The sequence below is a fragment of the Temnothorax americanus genome, unplaced genomic scaffold (assembly GCF_048541705.1).
Source record: "Temnothorax americanus isolate GAGA-0224 unplaced genomic scaffold, ASM4854170v1 Scaffold8, whole genome shotgun sequence".
NCBI classification, from domain to species: Eukaryota; Metazoa; Arthropoda; class Insecta; order Hymenoptera; family Formicidae; genus Temnothorax; species Temnothorax americanus.
In genome coordinates this window covers 5,219,416-5,238,854 of record NW_027509802.1, presented here as the reverse complement: position 1 = coordinate 5,238,854, position 19,439 = coordinate 5,219,416, and the positions used below count along the sequence as shown (strand labels likewise).

General features: G+C 43.0%; 1 protein-coding gene across 2 annotated transcripts in view; it reads right to left on the bottom strand.

The window, feature by feature from the left end:
* LOC143907091 (uncharacterized) overlaps nt 1–19,439 on the bottom strand; it is a 122,213-nt gene that overhangs the window by 7,214 nt on the left and 95,560 nt on the right. For both annotated transcript variants that reach the window (XM_077423613.1, XM_077423612.1), the window contains exon 3: nt 789–1,424. In XM_077423613.1, the coding sequence (XP_077279739.1) occupies nt 789–1,424 (636 nt within the window). The remainder of the gene's footprint in view (nt 1–788; nt 1,425–19,439) is intronic.

Genomic DNA, 19,439 nt, shown 5'->3' with positions numbered 1-19,439 from the left:
TAACAAGTGTGATTCTACAAAAGAGTGTATCCTGAGATATCATATTAAAGACATTTATATCGAGACTAGTTTTCGTGTGTTGATTGAATACCGAATCGGGAATCCCTACAAGCCACCGACGAACCATTCGCGACAAAGTTTCAAGTAATATTGCGAGACTGACAATGAGTAAAGATACCGCGAGTGTTTATAGCAGTTAACAGATGTAAAGATATATATTTTTTAAATATTAAAAATATCTTTTTTAAACCTGATGGCTTGCAACAATTATTGCTGATTGGGTTAAACATATTTCATTCTCCAAAGCAATATTTCTAAAAGATTTTACAAATATTATTAAATATATTTATTTGCAATATTTTAAAAATATTTTAAAAAATATTTTTCTGACATATGATCTGGTGGACATACAAACATTCTAAAAATATTTTTGTAAATTATTTTAATTTTTCTAAAAAATATTTTAAAAATATTTAAGCAATATTTTTTTGTGCTGTATGGGAATAAAGATACTCTGTATACGTGACTAATATTTAATATTAACTAATTTATCTAATTTTTAATATGAATAATTTTTTATATAATTTTTTAATTTTTTAGTAATAATGATACATGACGGAATAATAAAACAGAATGGTTTTCGAAATATTTTATGTGAATTTAACATTTGGATTAAATTATATTCATAGTCTTTATGAGTTTATAGAAAAGCATTAATAATAAAGATAAGTAAAGAAATCTCTTATTCTGAATCTTTCTATTTAAATTACTATACAGAAAATACTAACCTTGATGATGATGATGTGTGATGGAAGGCGGTGCTGTTGGATGATAAGGTGTTGGTGGATACGGCACTGGACAAAGGGCTGCACCAGCCGCTGCGGCGGCTGCATAAAGATGGTGATGATGATGATGATGGTGAGCTGAATGATGTGGATGATGATGCATAGTTGTCGTTGTGCCAACTTTATTTCTCAATATCCTTGATATACTCGACACTGATGGGACGTTATATTTGTCGCAAACACCATCAGATAATAGTCGATCCCTGATCTCCCAGGCAAAGATCCCTGGATCTTTTAATTTTAATTGTTTAATATATTGCACGACTTTTGGTGTGGTTACACGTGGTTTGCTGCCACCAATCGCGCCCGGCAGAATACTACCCGTTTCATGATAGCGTGCCAGTATCTTACTGACACACCCGTGACTGACACGTAGTTGTCGCGAGATATCGCATGGTCTAATACCCAATTGTGCAAGTTCAACTATTCTCAATCTGACAGCATTGGGAAGTGGTCTTCCATTGACGAATACACCGCCTAATTGATTTACTTCTCCATATTGTTGTTGATGTTGCTGTTGATGTTGCTGTTGTTGATGTGATTGTTGCGATTGTGCCCCAATTTCAGTGCTGCTATTTTCTGTAACATAATAATTAATTAATATCTTATTACATAGATTTATTATTAGTAAGCACAAATAATAATTATACTTATGTATTTAAAAATTGTTTAATTATTTTTATTAATACATTATAATTTATTCAGTTTAATATACAGGGTGGGACAATAACTATTATTACCTTAAATATCTTATAAGGTCCAGCGGAAGATTTGTGTAACGAAAATTACACGCTACGAAGAGGGGATATCATATGGCAATAATAATTTTTAGGTGGAGGCAGTTTGGAAATAGGTTATCTTTATTTTCTTAAATAGATTCTTAGGAAAAAAGATTTAAATCTACCGAGATATGACCAGATCTGATAAAATTTGGCCAGATATAATTTTATCTTCAAATTGTCTTTATCTGGCCAGATTTGAACACATATAACCAGATCTGACTAGATATTATTTAATTTGCCGAGATATAATTATTTACCGAATGTATCCAGAGCTGCTCAGATATAATTAAAAATTATGAAAGAATGTAAAATGCTTTAAAACTATAAATATATCAATTCAATTCAAAATTGTGTGCCACTTTATTATAAATGTGGACTTCGATACAACTGATATAAGTTATACGGTACACTTGATTTATATACCGTTCTTATACCATCGTTTGTCATATTTTAAATACGAGAAACGGATCTCATCGAATGCCATCTATCGGATGATCCGACATTTGCACTGGGTACTGGGTATAACAGAAAGGTCGACACATTGGATTATCTTGGAAAGATGACGTTTGCGGAAGAAATGTTTTATACAAAAGTTGTAGGGTACCAAGTTACCCATTGTGTGATGATATTGTGTGTGTGTGTTTGATCTTTAACAATCTTGGGAAAGTCACATAAAGGTCACATTGAGTTTTTTAAACAAGGATCCCTATTTTCCATGTCATATTCTTGTAACTCTTGTCGAGACGTTTTCAAAACAGTATAATAAGCTCTTTCGATAAGAATATTTTTTGAGATAGTTTCATGACATTTTTAATAAAACTAAACTAAAAACTAAACTATCTTTATTGCTTATCCCTGCAGGGTTTGCAAGTCGTTTTTTCTTAGGAACGTTACTCAAACCTCCACAATGCTACCCTTCTCCTCTCACTTTAACCCTTTGGACCAACGGTTTAACGTCTCTTCCGAAAAACGGAGCACAGTTTCCATCTAGGGATACCTTCTCTCCACTAGATGGGGGGGGGGGGGAGGGCAGCGTGTTTCTGCTGAGAAAATTCTTGAGAAAATTCTCAGTGGCCTAGCGGGATTTGAACCCGGCTATTGCAACCTGCTCCGGATTACGAATCTGGCGCTCTACCCACTAGAACAGCCGTCTCCCCCTGACATTTTTAATAGAAAATATGAAATATCTCGTAAAGTATTCACTTTTCGATAACTTTATCTTTGCACTTTTATACGTAGAATAATGAAAAGAATCGATTGTTGAAAAAAAGCAGAAAAAAATTATTTTAAAAAATTTAATTGCATTTTGTAGACGCATTTAATTTCGCAAAATTACAAATGTAAAAATTAATATTATTAATCGATTCCTTTCATTATTCTACGTATAAAAGTGTGAAGTTAAAGTTGTCAAAAAGTGAATACTTTATGAAATATCTCATTTTTCTTTCTAAAAAAAGGCATATTAAATCGATACTCGCATCTCTCGAAGTCTTCTCGAAAGTCTCGAATTGCTTTGTTGGCTCTTTTCTGCGACGCTGATTGATTCTGTTGCTGCGCTAACTTCGTGAGCGGCTGTCATAGCATATTTTGACAGTTGTGTGTAATATTAAAGCTAAATAACGCGCGCGAAGCGCGCGTCTGTGATGTCTAGTATATTAAAAATGTCATGACAAAATTTAAAATATCAGGATCTTAACAAAAAATAACTTTATCTTAATTTTTTGAAAACTTCTCGACAAGGGCTACAAGAATATGACAAAAAAAAGGGTTTTCGCTTAAAGATCTCAATGTGACCTTGATGTTATTTTCCAAAGATCGTTCAAGGTCAAATCAATATCACTACATAATGGATAACTTGATACCTTACAACTTTTGTTTAAAACATTCTTCCAAGAACGTCATCTTTCCGAGATAATCCAGTGTCCAGACCTTTTTGTTACACCCTGTATAACCAGCAAATAATTCTTATTAATTAAAGTAAAAAATGTAAAGTCTCTAATAATTATTATTCGAGTTGATAATTATTTATGCGTCTCAAAATAACTTCAACAAAAATTTTTAATGTATAATCTATAGTTATTAAATAAAAATCAAATTAAAAATTTTTTCACTTTTGTTTATTTATCATCTGTAAGCTCACAATGTACAAAATAACTTATATTTTTGTGATTGTCTTTTGTATTTTAGATATAAGGCGAATTGATGAAAATGCTTTTATAACAAATAACTGACGCGAAACGTAAACTCTCGTCAACGGAGACGAGAGCTCAGAACCACAAGCGAAAATCTGAGCTTGCGCGGACGGGCATCTTGACGACACAAAACGGATATCTCCGACGACGCGAGACGGAGATCTTGACAACGCGAGACGAAATCTGGATAACGTGAGACGGATATCTTGACGATATGAGACGAGATCCTGACGACTCGAGGCGAGATCGGGTCTAACGCGAGCGGATATCTCGCTCACGCAAACTCGGGCCGCTTTCCGCATCTGTTTTTCATGCACAAACGACCTCGAGAACCTTTGATGAGCGTTAACTTGCACGTTTTTCGCGGCCGTACTTTACGCGCCGAAGAAGGAAGGCGTCTGCCGCACCACGAACTTACATCTAGGGGCCGAAATCAATCATCAATAGATTCGCGCCGCGGGGCCAAAAGCTTGCGTCGTCGAGCGCGCCACCCGGCGGGGAGGGGCCTCGCGAGTAAAGCTCCCAGAGTCGGAGCGACGAATCACGACTGGGTAGGAACGGCTCACTCAAACCGAAACATACCGCCCGCCTCGAAACGTTAGTTTCGAATGCTGTTGCTCCAAATCCTCACGAGGCCGCCCGCCATGGCGGCCGCTCTTTCGCTCAGGAAGCGCTACTTAATCTAATCGAAACAATCACATGGCTCCAAAAAGCCGACGCCGAACGCAATTTACATAGAACGCAGATTACAATTACAATTTTATTTCTAACGCGACTTAATTTCTAACAGAACTAAACCTATAGCGCAACTTAATTTCTAACGCAACGGAAGAGGTGAAGGCGGTCTCGCCGCAGCAAATCGAAACGGCGATCACCCTTGAGCGGTCCCGGTCTCTGGGGAAGTCGACTCAATCTCGATCGGGAGCAGACACACTTTAGTGATCGGACGCTTATATTCTAACTGCGCAGTACGAATGGTTACGACGCGCACTAGGCCGTCAGAGCCAGCATGACAGCGGATGACGCGACCCAACTCCCACTTGCAGGGAGGCAAGAGAGGATTCCTAATTAAGACGATTGCGCCGACTGGGACGGATGGCTGTCGAGCTTGCCATTTCGTTCTTTGTTGAAGTGTATTGACGTAATCGGTCTGCCAGATCCGCCAGAAGCGCTCCGTGACATGCCGAACCACCTGCCATCGCGAAAGACGGTTCTCATTGATGTGCACGGTGGTGGGCTCGGGACTGGTAGTAAGCGCGGAACCAATAAAAAAGTGTCCGGGGGTGAGCGTTTCGTAATCGTCTAAAGAGTCAGTAAGGGGCGGGAGCGGTCGCAAGTTGAGGCAAGCCTCGATGCGGCATAGCAAGGTAGTGAATTCCTCAAATGTGAGAGTATGAGATCCGAGTACCCGTCGCAAATGATGTTTGACGCTTTTAACGCCGGCCTCCCAGAGGCTCCCAAAGTAGGAAGCGTAAGGAAGAATAAACTTCCACGATACGTTATCGGAAGCAGTTTTGTTAAGAAAATCCGGGTCACGGACGGCGCATCGGTACGCCCGAGTCAGCTCCTTGTCAGCGCCCGTGAACGTAGTGCCGTTATCTGAATAGATAACTTCGGGAAGACCGCGTCGGGCGCAGAATCGAGTATACGCGTTCAGGAACGCCGAGGTGGAATAATCACTGACGAGCTCCAAATGAATAGCTCAAGTAGCAAGAAAGAAAAATGCAGCAATGTATACGACTTCCGCGTAGTGATTCCCCGACCGGCGGAGGCGCGAGTGGCCACGGGGCCGGCGTAGTCAACTCCACAATGGAGGAAGGCTCGCGTGGGAGCGGAGACGCGGCTCGACGGTAACTGACCCATCAATTGAATTGATGTTGTTGTCTTTTTGCGGGTGCAGACTACGCACCAATGAATAACAGATTTAACTATGCTCCTCGATCGTAATATCCAAAACTCCTGTCGGAGGTGAGTCAACGTCAGCTGAGGGCCAGCATGGAGTAACAGGACATGCGTGTAACGATCAACGTGACAATTGGATGAGAAGCGAGGAAGACGGGGTGTTTGGATCGAGGGGGAAGCGGGGAGTTTTGGAGCCGCCCGCTCACGCGAATCAAACCGTCAGAGTCGAGATAAGGAGTGAGAGAACAAAGCGAATTTTTAGAGGGTAAGGGTCAGCTCTGCTGCAGCAAGGTAAGTTTGACCGGGAAGACGTCCCTTTGAACCGCTTTTATCCAAAAGATTCGAGCTCTTCAAAACTCGTCAGCGGTGACGGAGCGAGAGCAGGGAAGATCCTCGTTGGGCAAGTCGAGCCTTTTCCGGCATTTCTCGATGAACCGCTTGAGGTAAACCGTAAGTTTAGGCTTAAGTTTTGCGCACAAGTTTAGGCCACCACTGTAACGCGAGGTCCGAGAATTGGGGGGAAGGCGAGAGGTGAATGACAATCGGCTTGACCTTCAGGTGACTCTCGTCGACGGGGGGAATTGCTCCGCTGGGCCACGCGGAGGAATCAAGCTGGAGCCACGAGGGGCCACACCACCAAAAATAGTGGGAGGCAAGCTCAGAGGCAAGCTGACTCGTCCAAAATGACTTCGTCCCAATCTTTCTGGATCCGCCACAACTGCTAAAGGAAAACTTTGGCAGCGATAATAACCGGGGTGACCCAATCGAGAAGATCGAATAGGCGCGCAATCGTTGAGAGAATCGTCCGTTTCGTTTGCGGAACGGAGCGCGGTAGAACCACCTGAAATTGAAACGTATCGCTCGCGGGGTTCCATACAATTCTCAGTACCGTCAATCGGTCCTCGTCAGTCAGGGTCTTATTGCACGCTAAACCGTGGTTGTCGGGCTGAATGTCCGAGAAAAGTTCAGAATTGTTGCTGGCCCATTTGCGAAGTTGAAATCCCCCTCGCGCTAGGAGCGCGCAAAATTGATCACGAATCCGACGCAACTGGAGAATGTCGTTAGCTCCAAAGAGGAAGTCATCGACATAGCGCTCCTCCATCAAAACTGAGACGGCAAGAGGGAACTCTTTTTCTTCGTCTTCGGCTAGCTGCTCCATAACGCGGAGCGCCTGATAAGGTGCCGAGGCGGTGCCGTAAGTAACCGTGAGCAATTGGTAATCCTGAAGATTCAGGTGTTCGTCGAACCACAAGATTCTTTGGTAATCCCGATCGCGAGAGTCGATCAAAATCTGGCGATACATCTTTGGCACGTCTGTCGTGTAAACGTACGGATACTGTCGCCACCTCGATAGGACCGCGGATAGTTGAGGTTGCAATTTTCGGCCGGTGTGGAGATGAGTGTTCAAAGATTTACCGTTGGCAGTCTGGACTGGAAGCGTTAAAAACGACTCTTAAGCGGGTAGTGGAACTGGTTTCCCGGATTACTGGATAGTGGGGAATGTAAACGCATTGCGACTGGAAAGCGCTCGGAGGAGGTACCTTTAGCATATGATCCAAGTTTTCATATTCTAAGAGAAACTCGGAATATTCTCGTTTCAGGTCAGACTTCGCATCGAGCCGACGAATTAACGATCTGAGTTGCTGCTCGGCGATATCGCAAGACGAGCCGATGTCGATCGGCGGGCCTTTACGAAACAGGAGGCGAACGACGTATTTCCCATCGGGGCTTCGCGAGTGAGTAGCTCGAAAGTGTTCTTCACATTGTTTCTCGTCTGGAGAAAGCAGCGGCTGCGCCGGGATTTCTTCAACTTCTCAGAATTTACACAACTCGTGCTCAAGGGAACAGTGAAGAGCGACAACGTGATGCGACGAAGGAGAGATATCCGGAGGACGAGAGGTGACACTGAAGAGCACCCAACCGAAATGCGACTGAATTGCGCTGGGTTGACCGACGGGCCCGTATCGAGCGTTCACGAAGACTCGGTCATAAAGATCCGAGCCGATGATAAGGTCAATTGGAGTGGGCCCGGTAGGGTCATCATCGGCAAGTTTCAAGTTTGCGAGGTGCTTCCAATCGACCGAAGACGGGGCGCTTCTAGGGGCATATTTGGTAAGTGATATAAGTATGTACGCGGTCATGGAAAAAGTCGGCGCGAGACTATTCCGTGGAGAGATATAAATCAAAGCGGCCAATCGACAGGCGCCGGTGTCGGCGCAGCCGAAGTGGATGAAGCAGGCCTGCATCCGATCCAGGCGCAGGATTCGAGCGACCCTCTCAGTTAAAAACGTTAGCTCGGACCCTCCATCAAGCAAAGCTCTGACGACCAGGGAGCGGCCGGAAAGAGAACGCACGGTGACCTTCGCGGTAGAGAGCACCACGGGAGTTGGCACAGTAGCCATGGTGATCACTGATAACGCGGCAACACTGGAAGCTCTGAAAGCTTCCTCCTCCGGCGAGGACGACGCGATTGTAGCAACAGCGGCCGGCGACGGCAAAGCGGGGTCGACGTGCGTCATTGTGTGATGCCTTTGTTGACACTTTTGGCATGAAAATCGACTCCGACACGTATGCATCGAATGACTCGCGCTCAGGCAATTGGAACAAAGCTTTGATTGCTTTACAAACTCCCGTCGTTGACCAGAAATCTTAGCGGCAAACTGTGGGCACCGATAAAAAAAATGACGTTGATTGCACAATGAGCACGGCGAATCAGTCGTCGCGGCAGCCGTTGCGCTAATCACCCTCGAGCAGCGACTAGATTTGGTATCGTGGGGATTCAGATCCTCAAGAGCAAGTGTGCGAGAAGAGAGAAAACGATCAAGGTCGGTATAGGTTGGGGGTTCGTCCCGTTCCCCGACTCTCAGCTTCCAAGCTCGGCGCGTTGCGCTATAAAGTTTTTGAGAAACAAAGTAGACCCAAATATCGTTCATAATATACTCCGCGGAACGCTTGAGGCCTTTTAACGCCGCCACGGATTGTTCGGCTTTGTCACGCAACGCGTGAAACTTGGAAGCTGATTCGTGAGTCATGGCCGGAAGGTTGTACAAGGCCGCGGCGTGAAGCTCGATTAAGCGTCGTTTATTCTCAAATCGAGATTTTAAAGCTTTCCAGGCGAGTAGAAAATTCTCGGCGGTAACTTTGAGGCCGGAAACAACGTCGCGCGCATGGCTAGCTAAGCTAGCGACAAAAAAATGCATACGAGTGAAATCTGACAGCTCGCGATTATCAATAATTAGCGACTGAAACCGATCACGAAAATTCTCCCACTCGTCGGGCTTCCCGGAAAACGGAGGTAATTCAATCGGGGGGAGGTGTCGCAACAAAACCGACGAACTTTTGGAATGCGCGAGAGTCGAGTTGAGAGTGGCGTTGGGACTCACGAACGGCTCCAGTTCCTCCAAGCAGTCGGCCATGTAGTCTAGAGCCTCCTGACAGAGGCAGTCGTGGGCGTTTAGGCAGTTGTCCTTGAAGTAGGCGACGGATTCTCTCTGAGCCGCCGGGCACAGCTGAAGAAGGGCGGCGTGATTCTGAAGGCATCGGTCCCACGTACTTCTGAGGGCATTCATTCGTTGACGAATCGATGCTGGAGTATAGTTAATTTTACCAATCTTTCTGAAGTTTGTCAGAGCTCGAGACACGGTATGTAACTGAGTTTCTTGCAGCGCAAGGGCAGCATCCATCGTGAAGCTAACGTCGTAGAATCACCGCGGAGCGAGCGCAACGAAACGGCACTCGCGATTGACTCGTCACGACCTCCCAATCCGGCTCGAAGGACCAAAAATGTTTCTCGCGGGCATGGGCGGTTCGCGGTCCGACAGGTGCGCTGGAAGGATCGTGGGATCGTACTCGGTCGAATGACGTTTCGCACACTGAATCAAACAGCTCTTTATTTTACACAAACAGTCTCATTACTGTCACAAAGGATCTCGCAATACGCGGCAGCTTACGATCGCGGAGCGAGCATGGCCGAATCCGGCACGTCGCGCACGCAGCGCACATCACAACATATGGTAAAACTGAAGGACAGCTCCCTCCTCACCGATTTCGACGAAATTAGGTTTAATCGATTCGTTTTTGCACAAAACGAATGAATCTGGCAGAAAAAAACCCCGCTCGGCCCCGCGACGCGAGATATTAACTGTTAAAGTTGACGACTATCAGGTTATGAGACCTGTCATACCGACGCGATGTAGCGATTGGTAGCGACCACGAACATGCCCTGCGGCCATATGCGCATGCTCCGTAGCCGCACGCGTATGCAAAAGAAGGTCACGTGACAACTGTCCAAGCGGTAAGTAAAACAATTTCAAATGTTGATTTTCTTTTGTTAATTTTATGAGTCCAATAAAGGATTTACACTGCGTCCGATGTTCGACGTACGACGATCCGACAATGAGACTGCACGTCGTGCATATCGTCGCTCGCAACCGGAAGGAGGGTTCAATGAGCGCGTCACTCGCCGCGCCGGAACAAACTCGTGCTCGATGCTCGATGAGATGAAGATGGGCGACGCCGGTTCGCCAGACACCACGGGTGTCGCGTAATTTGACGCGTGGTCACGGGTTAACCCGGTTTACGTCGCAATTTATGCGTTAGCGATCGCGCGCGGAGCGAGCATCACAACGAACGGTTCATATGGCGTATTCACACATCGGTACGATCACGCACAGCAACACATGGCAACCTTCGCACAGCGAGAGTTAGAACGACGAATGGCTCCGGGCCCCTTCGCACATTTAGCATTTACAAAGAGAACAGCCACACGTGGCGCACCTCGCACTTGATCGACGAACGGCCAATCGGGCCAATATGGCACACGTTACACGTCGGTAATATCACGAACAGCCAAACATGGCGAACTTCGCACAACGAGAGTTACAACGACGAAGGGCTTCGGGCCCCTTTGCACGGTGAGCATTTACAATGACCAACAATGACGAACGGCCACACATGGCGCACTTCGCACTTGGTCGACGAACGGCCGAATACGGCGCATTTCGCACGTGGTCAACGAACGGACGAACACGGCGCACTTCGCACTTGAATGTTCTGACGACGAGCGGCCACATGGCGCACCTCGTCCGTCGTTTCCTTCGCAGAAGACGGCTCAACGGCAAATCTCGCTGGCCGCGGTTACGTGCTCGACCGGCCAAAGATGGCGGACGCTGCACGTGGCTTGCCACTCGCCACTACGCGAGCCGACAACGGCTTACCGATCCCGCGAGACCTCGAGAACCTCAATCGCACGGAAATCTTGAGGATCGCGGACGGAAATCTTAACGCAAAACGTAAATTCTTGTCAACGGAAACGAGAGCTCAGAACCACAAGCGAAAATCTGAGCTCACGCGGACGGACATCTTGACGACACAAAACGGATATCTTGACGACGCGAGACGGAGATCTTGACAACGCGAGACGGAATCTGGATAACGCGAGCGGATATCTCGCTCACGCGAACTTGGGCCGCTTTCCGCATCTGCTTTCCATGCACAAGCGACCTCGAGAACCTTCGATGGGCTTTAACTCGCACGTTTTTTGCGGCCTTACTTTACGCGCCAAGGAAGGAAGGCGTCTGCCGCACCACGAACTTACATCTAGGGGCCGAAATCAATCGTCGATAGATTCGCGCCGCAGGGCCAAAAGCTCGCGTCGCCGAGCGCGCCACTTGGCGGGGAGGGGCCTCGCGAGTAAAGCTTCCAGAGTCGGAGCGACGAATCACGACTGGGCAAGAACGACTCACTCAAACCGAAACATATATACATATAAATTTTCCAAACCACACTGCGAGCCGATTAAATTTTCGGACTTAAAACACAGTAATTGTTAGAATTAAAAACCCTTTTCTTCCCCGGAATTAAATCGACTCGATTTAATTATCTAAAAACTGCAAAGAAATTTATTGCGAAAAATATTACCTCAGCCAGGGTTCGAACCTGGAATCTCCCCCATTCCGTGTAGGGCGTCGTACCAATTCGATCACTGAGGCAAGTGGTAAAATTCATCGCAATCACCGGTTAATAATAGTTTGAAACGTCTTTCTCAAGCGACGTGAATAAATAATAATATAAGAGAAATAGGATCGTAACGATAAACAATCAATTTTGTAACAAAGGCATGCGATCCAAGCCTAGGTCTTTTGGCAGCTTCATATTGGTTTCTGTATGCATTTATACTATATATATACATATAAATTTTTTTTACAGTTTTTAGATAATTAAATCGAGTCGATTTAATTCCGGGGAGGGAAGGGGTTTTTAATTTTAACAATTACTGTGTTTTAAGTCCGAAAATTCAATCGGCGCGCAGTGGTTTGAAAAATTTATATGTATATAATATATAGTATATATGCATCCAGAAACCAATATGAGGCTGCCAAAAGACCTAGGCTTGGATTGCATGGCTTTGTTACTAAATTAAATTTATAATTATATATATTTAAATATTACATTAGACACGAATATCGATCCTCGAACATTTGTAGTTAAACATGGCCAGATATCATCAGACCTGAACAGTTTTTGATTAAGTACAACCACAGTTCGACTTATTTCTGGACAGATATGGTCAGATGTAATGTATTTTGGATCGCATTCGGGTATAGGTATGGTTTTATCTAAACAGATACAGTCAGATCTGGACTGTTTCGACGAAATTCAATCGCAAATATGGTTCAATCTAAGCAGATATGGTTCGATCTGAGCCATCAAAGACCAGATTACACCTTATATAGTTATATACTATTTTTTTCGCCAGCGTTTTACGTGGGCTCAAAAGCTCTTCCTTCTTTTTCCCGAATAGTAATATTTACCCCAAAAAAAATTTGTTTTGAAAAAAAAAAAAGACTTTTTTAAGACATTTTTGTATGGGGTCAGACCCCTTCCCAAAACCCTCTAAGTTAGAGTATCATGAGATAGTATACCAAATTTAGTTGATCTAATTTGAAAACTGTGAGAGTAGAATAATAATATCACAAATTAAATTGATCATCAAATTTTAAACACAACTGATGCTAATAAACATTCTTTTCCAGCAGACCTTTTCCCCTCGCTTCGACCCCTTCCCAAAACCCTCTACGGGCTAATTTATTAGACAGTAGACGATGTTTTTCCCCAAATAGTAATATTTACTCCAAAAAAATTTTTTTTTGAAAAAAGAGACTTTTTTTTTGTTTTTATTTTTATTTTCTCATATTAATTTATTCCTCATCGACGTTATCCCCGAAAAATTAGACAAATTTTGGTACCGGTTTCCAAAAAATCGGTCCTTTAATGAATGAGTAGTTCGCGGTCAGATAGACAGACAGATAGACATTAGAAAAATTTTGGAACCGGTTTTCCAAAAAAAATTTTCGTGAAAAATGATACCAATCGTTGCCATCCTCGAAAAATTAGATAAATTGTAGCCCGTTTTCAAAAAAATCGATTTATTTAAGAAGTACTTCGCGGTCTAAAAAATTTTTAAAAAATTGGGCACCGGTTTCAAGAAAATCGGTTCATTAATGAAAAATTAAACCTATCGACACCATCCCCGAAAATTTAGACAAATTTTGGCACCGGTTTCCAGAAAATCGGTCCATTAATGAATGAATAGTTCGCAGTCAAACAGACAGACATTAGAAAAATTTTGGAACCGGTTTCTCAAAAAATCGGTAATGATGCGGTTCTTAAAATACGTTTACGGTCTAAGTTAGAGTATCATGAGATAGTATACCAAATTTAGTTGTTCTAATTTGCAAACTGTAGATTTGCATAACGGACAAACATACATACATACATTCATTTTTATATACAGGGTGTCAATTTGAAAACTTTTAACAACTTTAAAAAATTACTTGACCCCACTGGCCATTACTTCTTTATTCTTCCTCTTTACAACGTTTCGGCCTCAATCAGGCCCTTTTCAAGTGAGATGTTATACATTATACATCAAGCAACAACTAAATCATGCGTCGCCAGACGCCGCGTCCAAACTACATCGTGCGCACGCCAAAACTAAAAACGAATATGTCAAACAAAAATGTCAAAAATGTTAAAAATAAGAACCCGAAGGAATGTTGTTGATATCGAGAATCGACTGCGGGCTAGCTTACCACATGACGTAATATCTAATTTTTTCAATTACAATAGTGATTTTATATCCAGATTCAGTCGATCGGTCAGCGAAAGATTGTGTAATAATTAAGTTTAACTCGATTGTGTCTACACATATTCCTCTGTATACTTCCTTTTTAAACTTTGATCATAATAAATGGATTGTAAATACGAGTAAAAAACAGATTCCAGACAGAATTCTTAAATTTCTGAGTCTGGGAGATAGATTTGCTCTTCCTATTAATCCTAAAAACAAAATAGACCGTGTAGGGACTGTTGTGGACATAATCAAGAATTTTGAGTGTAATACGTATAGAATTGATGAAGATTTGTTGGAAGAAGCGCGTATCCGTATAGCCAATTTATTGTATAAGTTTTTAAGTAATGACAGACACATCAGTTACATAGACAGATTCATTTTGCAGGAGTTTGATTTTTGCGTAAGATTTCTTCGGGAAAATGATGATGTCTTTGTTACTAAAGCGGACAAAGGCCAAGTAAGTGTAATTATGGACAGGAACATGTATTTCAATCAAATGACCGTTTTGCTCAGTGACAGTTCTACTTATAAAAAACTAAACAAGGGTCATCATCAGTGATCACGTATACAGACAACTTAATTGTACCAATGGGAATCTCCCAAGATGCTACGGATTGCCGAAAATCCATAAGAGTGGCTTCCCGCTCCGTATTATTGTTTCTGCGTTGGGGAGTCTAATGTATGGTGTGGCTAGGTTGTTGCATGACATTCTTGACAAATCCGTACTTAAACCTTGTTCACATGTCAAGGATAGTTGGTCTTTTGCTGAAATGATTGGCGGTGTAAGAGTTGAGGATGACGAAGTTTTGGTCTCGTTAGATGTGATTGCTTTTTTCACTAATATTCCCAAAGATCTTGTCCTCAAAGCAATAGAGAAGCGATGGCGTCATATCACGAAAAAGACCGATCTTAGTCTTCCTTAATTCACGTACGCGATAGACTTGATCCTGAGTTCCACCAGCTTTTGTTTCGACGGACAATTTTATGAGCAGATTTTTGGTAGCCCGATGAGATCTCCCCTCTCCCCGATTCTCGCGGATTTGGTTATGGAGGATCTGGAGACACACTGTCTGCAAATGTTGAGTTTTGCTATATCTTTTTATCGTAGATACGTTGATGACATTTTCGCGGTGGTTCCACGGTCGAAAATCGATGAGCTACTCAGAATATTTAATAATTATCACATCAGGTTAAAGTTCACGTATGAATTGGAAACAAACGGCGCATTAAATTTTTTGGATACCACTGTGATTCGAGAAAACAACTCTTTAACAACTAATTGGTACAGAAAACCAACATTCTCGGGACGGTATATTAATTATTTCTCAAACCACCCGTTTAAATATAAGGTTAATATCATACGGAATCTTGTGGATAGAGCCATTCTGCTTTTCAATAACCGGTTTCATTCCGACAATGTTTCAACGGTCAGAAAGATTCTCTTAAATAATTGTTTTCCGGCTGAGATTGTCAATAAATATATTAATGTCCGGCTTGGTGAGCTAAAGAAAAGAGATAGTTCAGCGGACTCAAGTGCAGACTCCGGTGTGCGTCAGGATCTCGCCGATTCTATGACGGTACCGTACGTCAAAGGTTTTAGTGCGAGTATTGAGCGTACAATGAGAGGTGTCAAATTTAAAACACTCCTTACAGTCCCGAAGAAGTTAAATTGCGTAATTAAAAAGGGTAAGGACAGACTGCAGTCTCTCAAACAGACTGAACTAGTTTATGAAATTGATTGCGTAAACTGCAGTTCATGTTATATTGGACAGACTAAGAGGCATCTAGAGACACGTGTAAAAGATCATCGAAATCACATCAAAAGGCACAATAATAACCCTTCGGTCATTACGAAACATCGCCTAGCGCACAATCACGATTTTGATTGGCTCAATCCGAAAGTTCTGCACAAGAAAAGACATTTAAAAAAAAAAGGGAGATTTCTGAAATGTTTTTATCAAGAAGTGCAAAAATGCGGTCAACCTCCAAAAAGACACGGAGAATTTTCCCGCAATATATACGATCGAGTCATCGAGGCTGTATAGAATTTCGGTTTGTTTTTGTATACTTTCAGAACACGGTAACTTGTTTGATCTTAGCCTGACCTGCGGTATTTTGGGAACACGACTTAATTGTAATGTAATTTGTCATTGTGTATGATTTGTGCCAGTGCGACTTTGAATATGGCACGTTGCAAACCGTGTGGAAAAAATAAGTTTCTTCACGGTTACGCTAGCGATGTTCGCGAGTTTTACAATCTCACTCCTTTGATGCAACAATCATGTAAGTTTCTACGTTTTAATTCTGACATTCCTTCGGGTTCTTATTTTTGACATTTTTGACATTTTCGTTTGACATATTTATTTTTAGTTTTGGCGTGCGCACGATGTGGTTTGGACGTGGCGTCTGGCGACGCATGATTTGATTTTTGCTTGATGTATAATGTATAACATCTCACTTGAAAAGGGCCTGATTGAGGCCGAAACGTTGTGAAGAGGAAGAATAAAGAAGTAATGGCCAGTGGAATCGAGTAAATTTTTGAAGTTGTTATTTATATGTACTGGCGAACCCCTATATAATATACTGGATTGTTTTTGAAAACTTTTAGTCGAAATATTTTGAGAATTAGTAATGATATCAAAACACGGTTTGGAGAGAATGTATGGGAACAAGGGGGACATATTTTGATTTAAAAAAATTTGACTTTGGGTGGAGGCGTCAAGGTCAAATAAAGGTCAACTTAATTTCTTTTAATGGATACATGATTTTTTAAATATCTACGTTTGTAGCCCTTCTTATTACGAGCTCAACGCGCTATGATCCAAAGTCGCCGAAGATCAAATAACCAATTGCAGGCTCATAGTCTCATAGTATTATTGTCTTTGTACATGTTATGAAACACTTTTTGCAGCTGCAGCTTGCAAATCGACAATGTTAAATTCATCGCAAAATGACAACACTTCAAGTTGAGTTGCTTTATTTATTAATTTTTGTACGGTTCTGTTTTTGTTTGCTATTGATTTTGTTTCTTCAAATTTTAATATTAATTGTTGGACGTAGTTGTGACTGACATTTTTTTCTATTTTACATAAACTGGTAAGTACAGTGAGTGTTAATTTGTACTACAAGCGTTAACATGGTGATTTCGCGTGCCAAACTAAGTCATCATGAAATTCTCCATGTAGTCCAGTCGGCACGTCGTTAAAAATGACAAATAAATTGACTAATTTGAACAAAGTTGCAAAAAATTTTAATCGTTTTGTTTGAGTGTCAGTAATGACATACTAAGTTTTCCACCTCCCCCGTGGTGTGCTTCGGCCGCCATCTTGGAAAAAAGGAGTGAAAAATCGGTTCTTCGCGAATATCTCGGTTTCCATTAGACTTAGGCTAAAATAGTTTAATGCAATATTGTAGGTAATTAAATTCTCTACAAAAAAGGAAGTATAGGTTTTTTTTTTTACGACCAATAGTTTTGGCGCTAAAGCCGGGAGGAGTAGAATACTTTTTGTAACAAACGGTTTTAGCGACTCTATCTCGCCGTATCTCACTTGTCAGGTAAATGGCGTTGTTATTGTGCTAGTGAACCGTTGTTGTTTCACATATCTGGCTTTGTATTATTTATTCGACAATGCTATAAACACTCCTTGTTAAAAGCTAGAGGGGAGCATCCTAGATTTTAAATAAATTAAAAGATAGAGTTATGACGATTATCTCACTGTTTACAATACGTCCTTCGGTGGCTGGGTCAAGTCAAAATTTAGTACAGCATTGGCTTTGGTCAACGTTGCATGTGTTTTTCGTGTTCCTATACTAAAATAAAATTATGAATTTAGAGCAGTGTTTTATTTGTGAGGAGACGTTATCCCGCGGTGATACAATTAATGTCAAAGAGAGAGAGATTAAAACTCTCATCGAGAGCAATAGAGAGAGAAAAGACAATAAACAATTATTTCTAAGAAGATTAAACTGTGTAACTGTGCACGTCAAATGCCGGAAAACTTATATAAATAAAAAACTTATAATTGCATCACTGAGAGCTAAGGAGAAAGCTGTTCCTAGTGTAATCGGCTCCCGAAGATCGAGCATTCCATCTTTCGACTTCAAGACAAGTAGTTATACTAGGCGGGTTCTAACTCGGGAGCTTCGAGGGGGAGTGAGGGGGGGAAGAAACGGGATTCCCCGAGGGGGTGAGGGGAAGGGGGGAGGGACGGGGTATTGGGTTACGCAGGGGTATCGGGTTACAAGGAGATAACGCGGGGGTGAAAAGAGGGGGGAGAGGCGGGGTATCGGGTTACACAAAGATATCGGGTTACACAAGGATATCGAGTTACACAAGGGTATTGGGTTACACAAGAATATCGGATTTTGCGGGGAAGGGGGAGAGGAGGGGTTGACCTTGACATACCACCGAGATGACTCACCGGGATGACTCACCTGTGCCGCGGGTTCGCGGTCGCGGTCGCGCCGCGGGGTCCGCGTGGGGGGTCCGCGGGAGCCGTGTGGGAGTCCGCGGGGACCGCGTGGGGGTCCGCAGGGGCCGCGTGGGGATCCGCGGGTCCGCGCTGTGGGGGGAATATTCTCTCACACTGCACATTGACATTTTCTTTATTTATTACCTGACAGTCGGAATTCTTCAAAGTCTGGCGACATCCTTCGAAATAACTTTCGGGTATCACGGCCATGAAATAACACCCACGTTTTCTTGACTGTCCACTGCCCGAAGGAATCGATCTATACGGGTCGGGTTTACCCACCCCTCCGCGTTCAAATATTATCAGTTGAAAATAGATTCCTGACATCATTCGGTTTCCTCTTTTGTTTAACATTCCTATCTCCCTGACATTGAGATACGTTACGACGTTTATACTTATATGGTTTTAACGTAGCGGTATCCTCTGTTGCTTATGAAAAGGGTACGGGTGATCCGCCATCCACATTATCGAAAATCTCCTCAACGATACATAAAAGTCTTGTTCCATTGCTACTTCACGTGCGTGGAGTACTACGTTTAGTAAGCGTCTCACCAGAAACTTATACCCCTTAGTAGTAGACGTTTTTTTTATCTCTCTACAAACTCGCTACGCGGTTCGCGTAAGCAATCAGCGCCTCGTCTACGAGGAGAAATCGGGCACCCGTCAGGCGGAACAGGTCCTCCCGCGCGCGGCCTGGCGCGGATATCGTGTCCCCAAACGAAAGCCGGGGCGTGGGTGGAGCGCCTCTCTTCAAACGCCTCTATAACGTCTTCAAACTGGGGAGCGTCGAGCCCTTTCAAAATTAACTTTTTACTATTGGCTTGCAGACTCCGATCGCTCGGTCTGTACTCGCGCTACACAGCCACGACGAGACCGAATTCAATGACGGTTGCAGAAGTCGCCAGAGAAAAATATAATGGCGGTGTATAAAACTGATAGTCGTAAGATAAAATATGTCTCACATTACACTTGTGAGAGCCAACATCCACCGGAACATCGGCACCTTGCTTCTATGTTATGATATGCCATAATGCAATATTTGATTGCCAATTCATGCAACCGATGCTCCGGCGAACGTCGCATATACGGCTCGAATAGAAATGTGCGCGAAG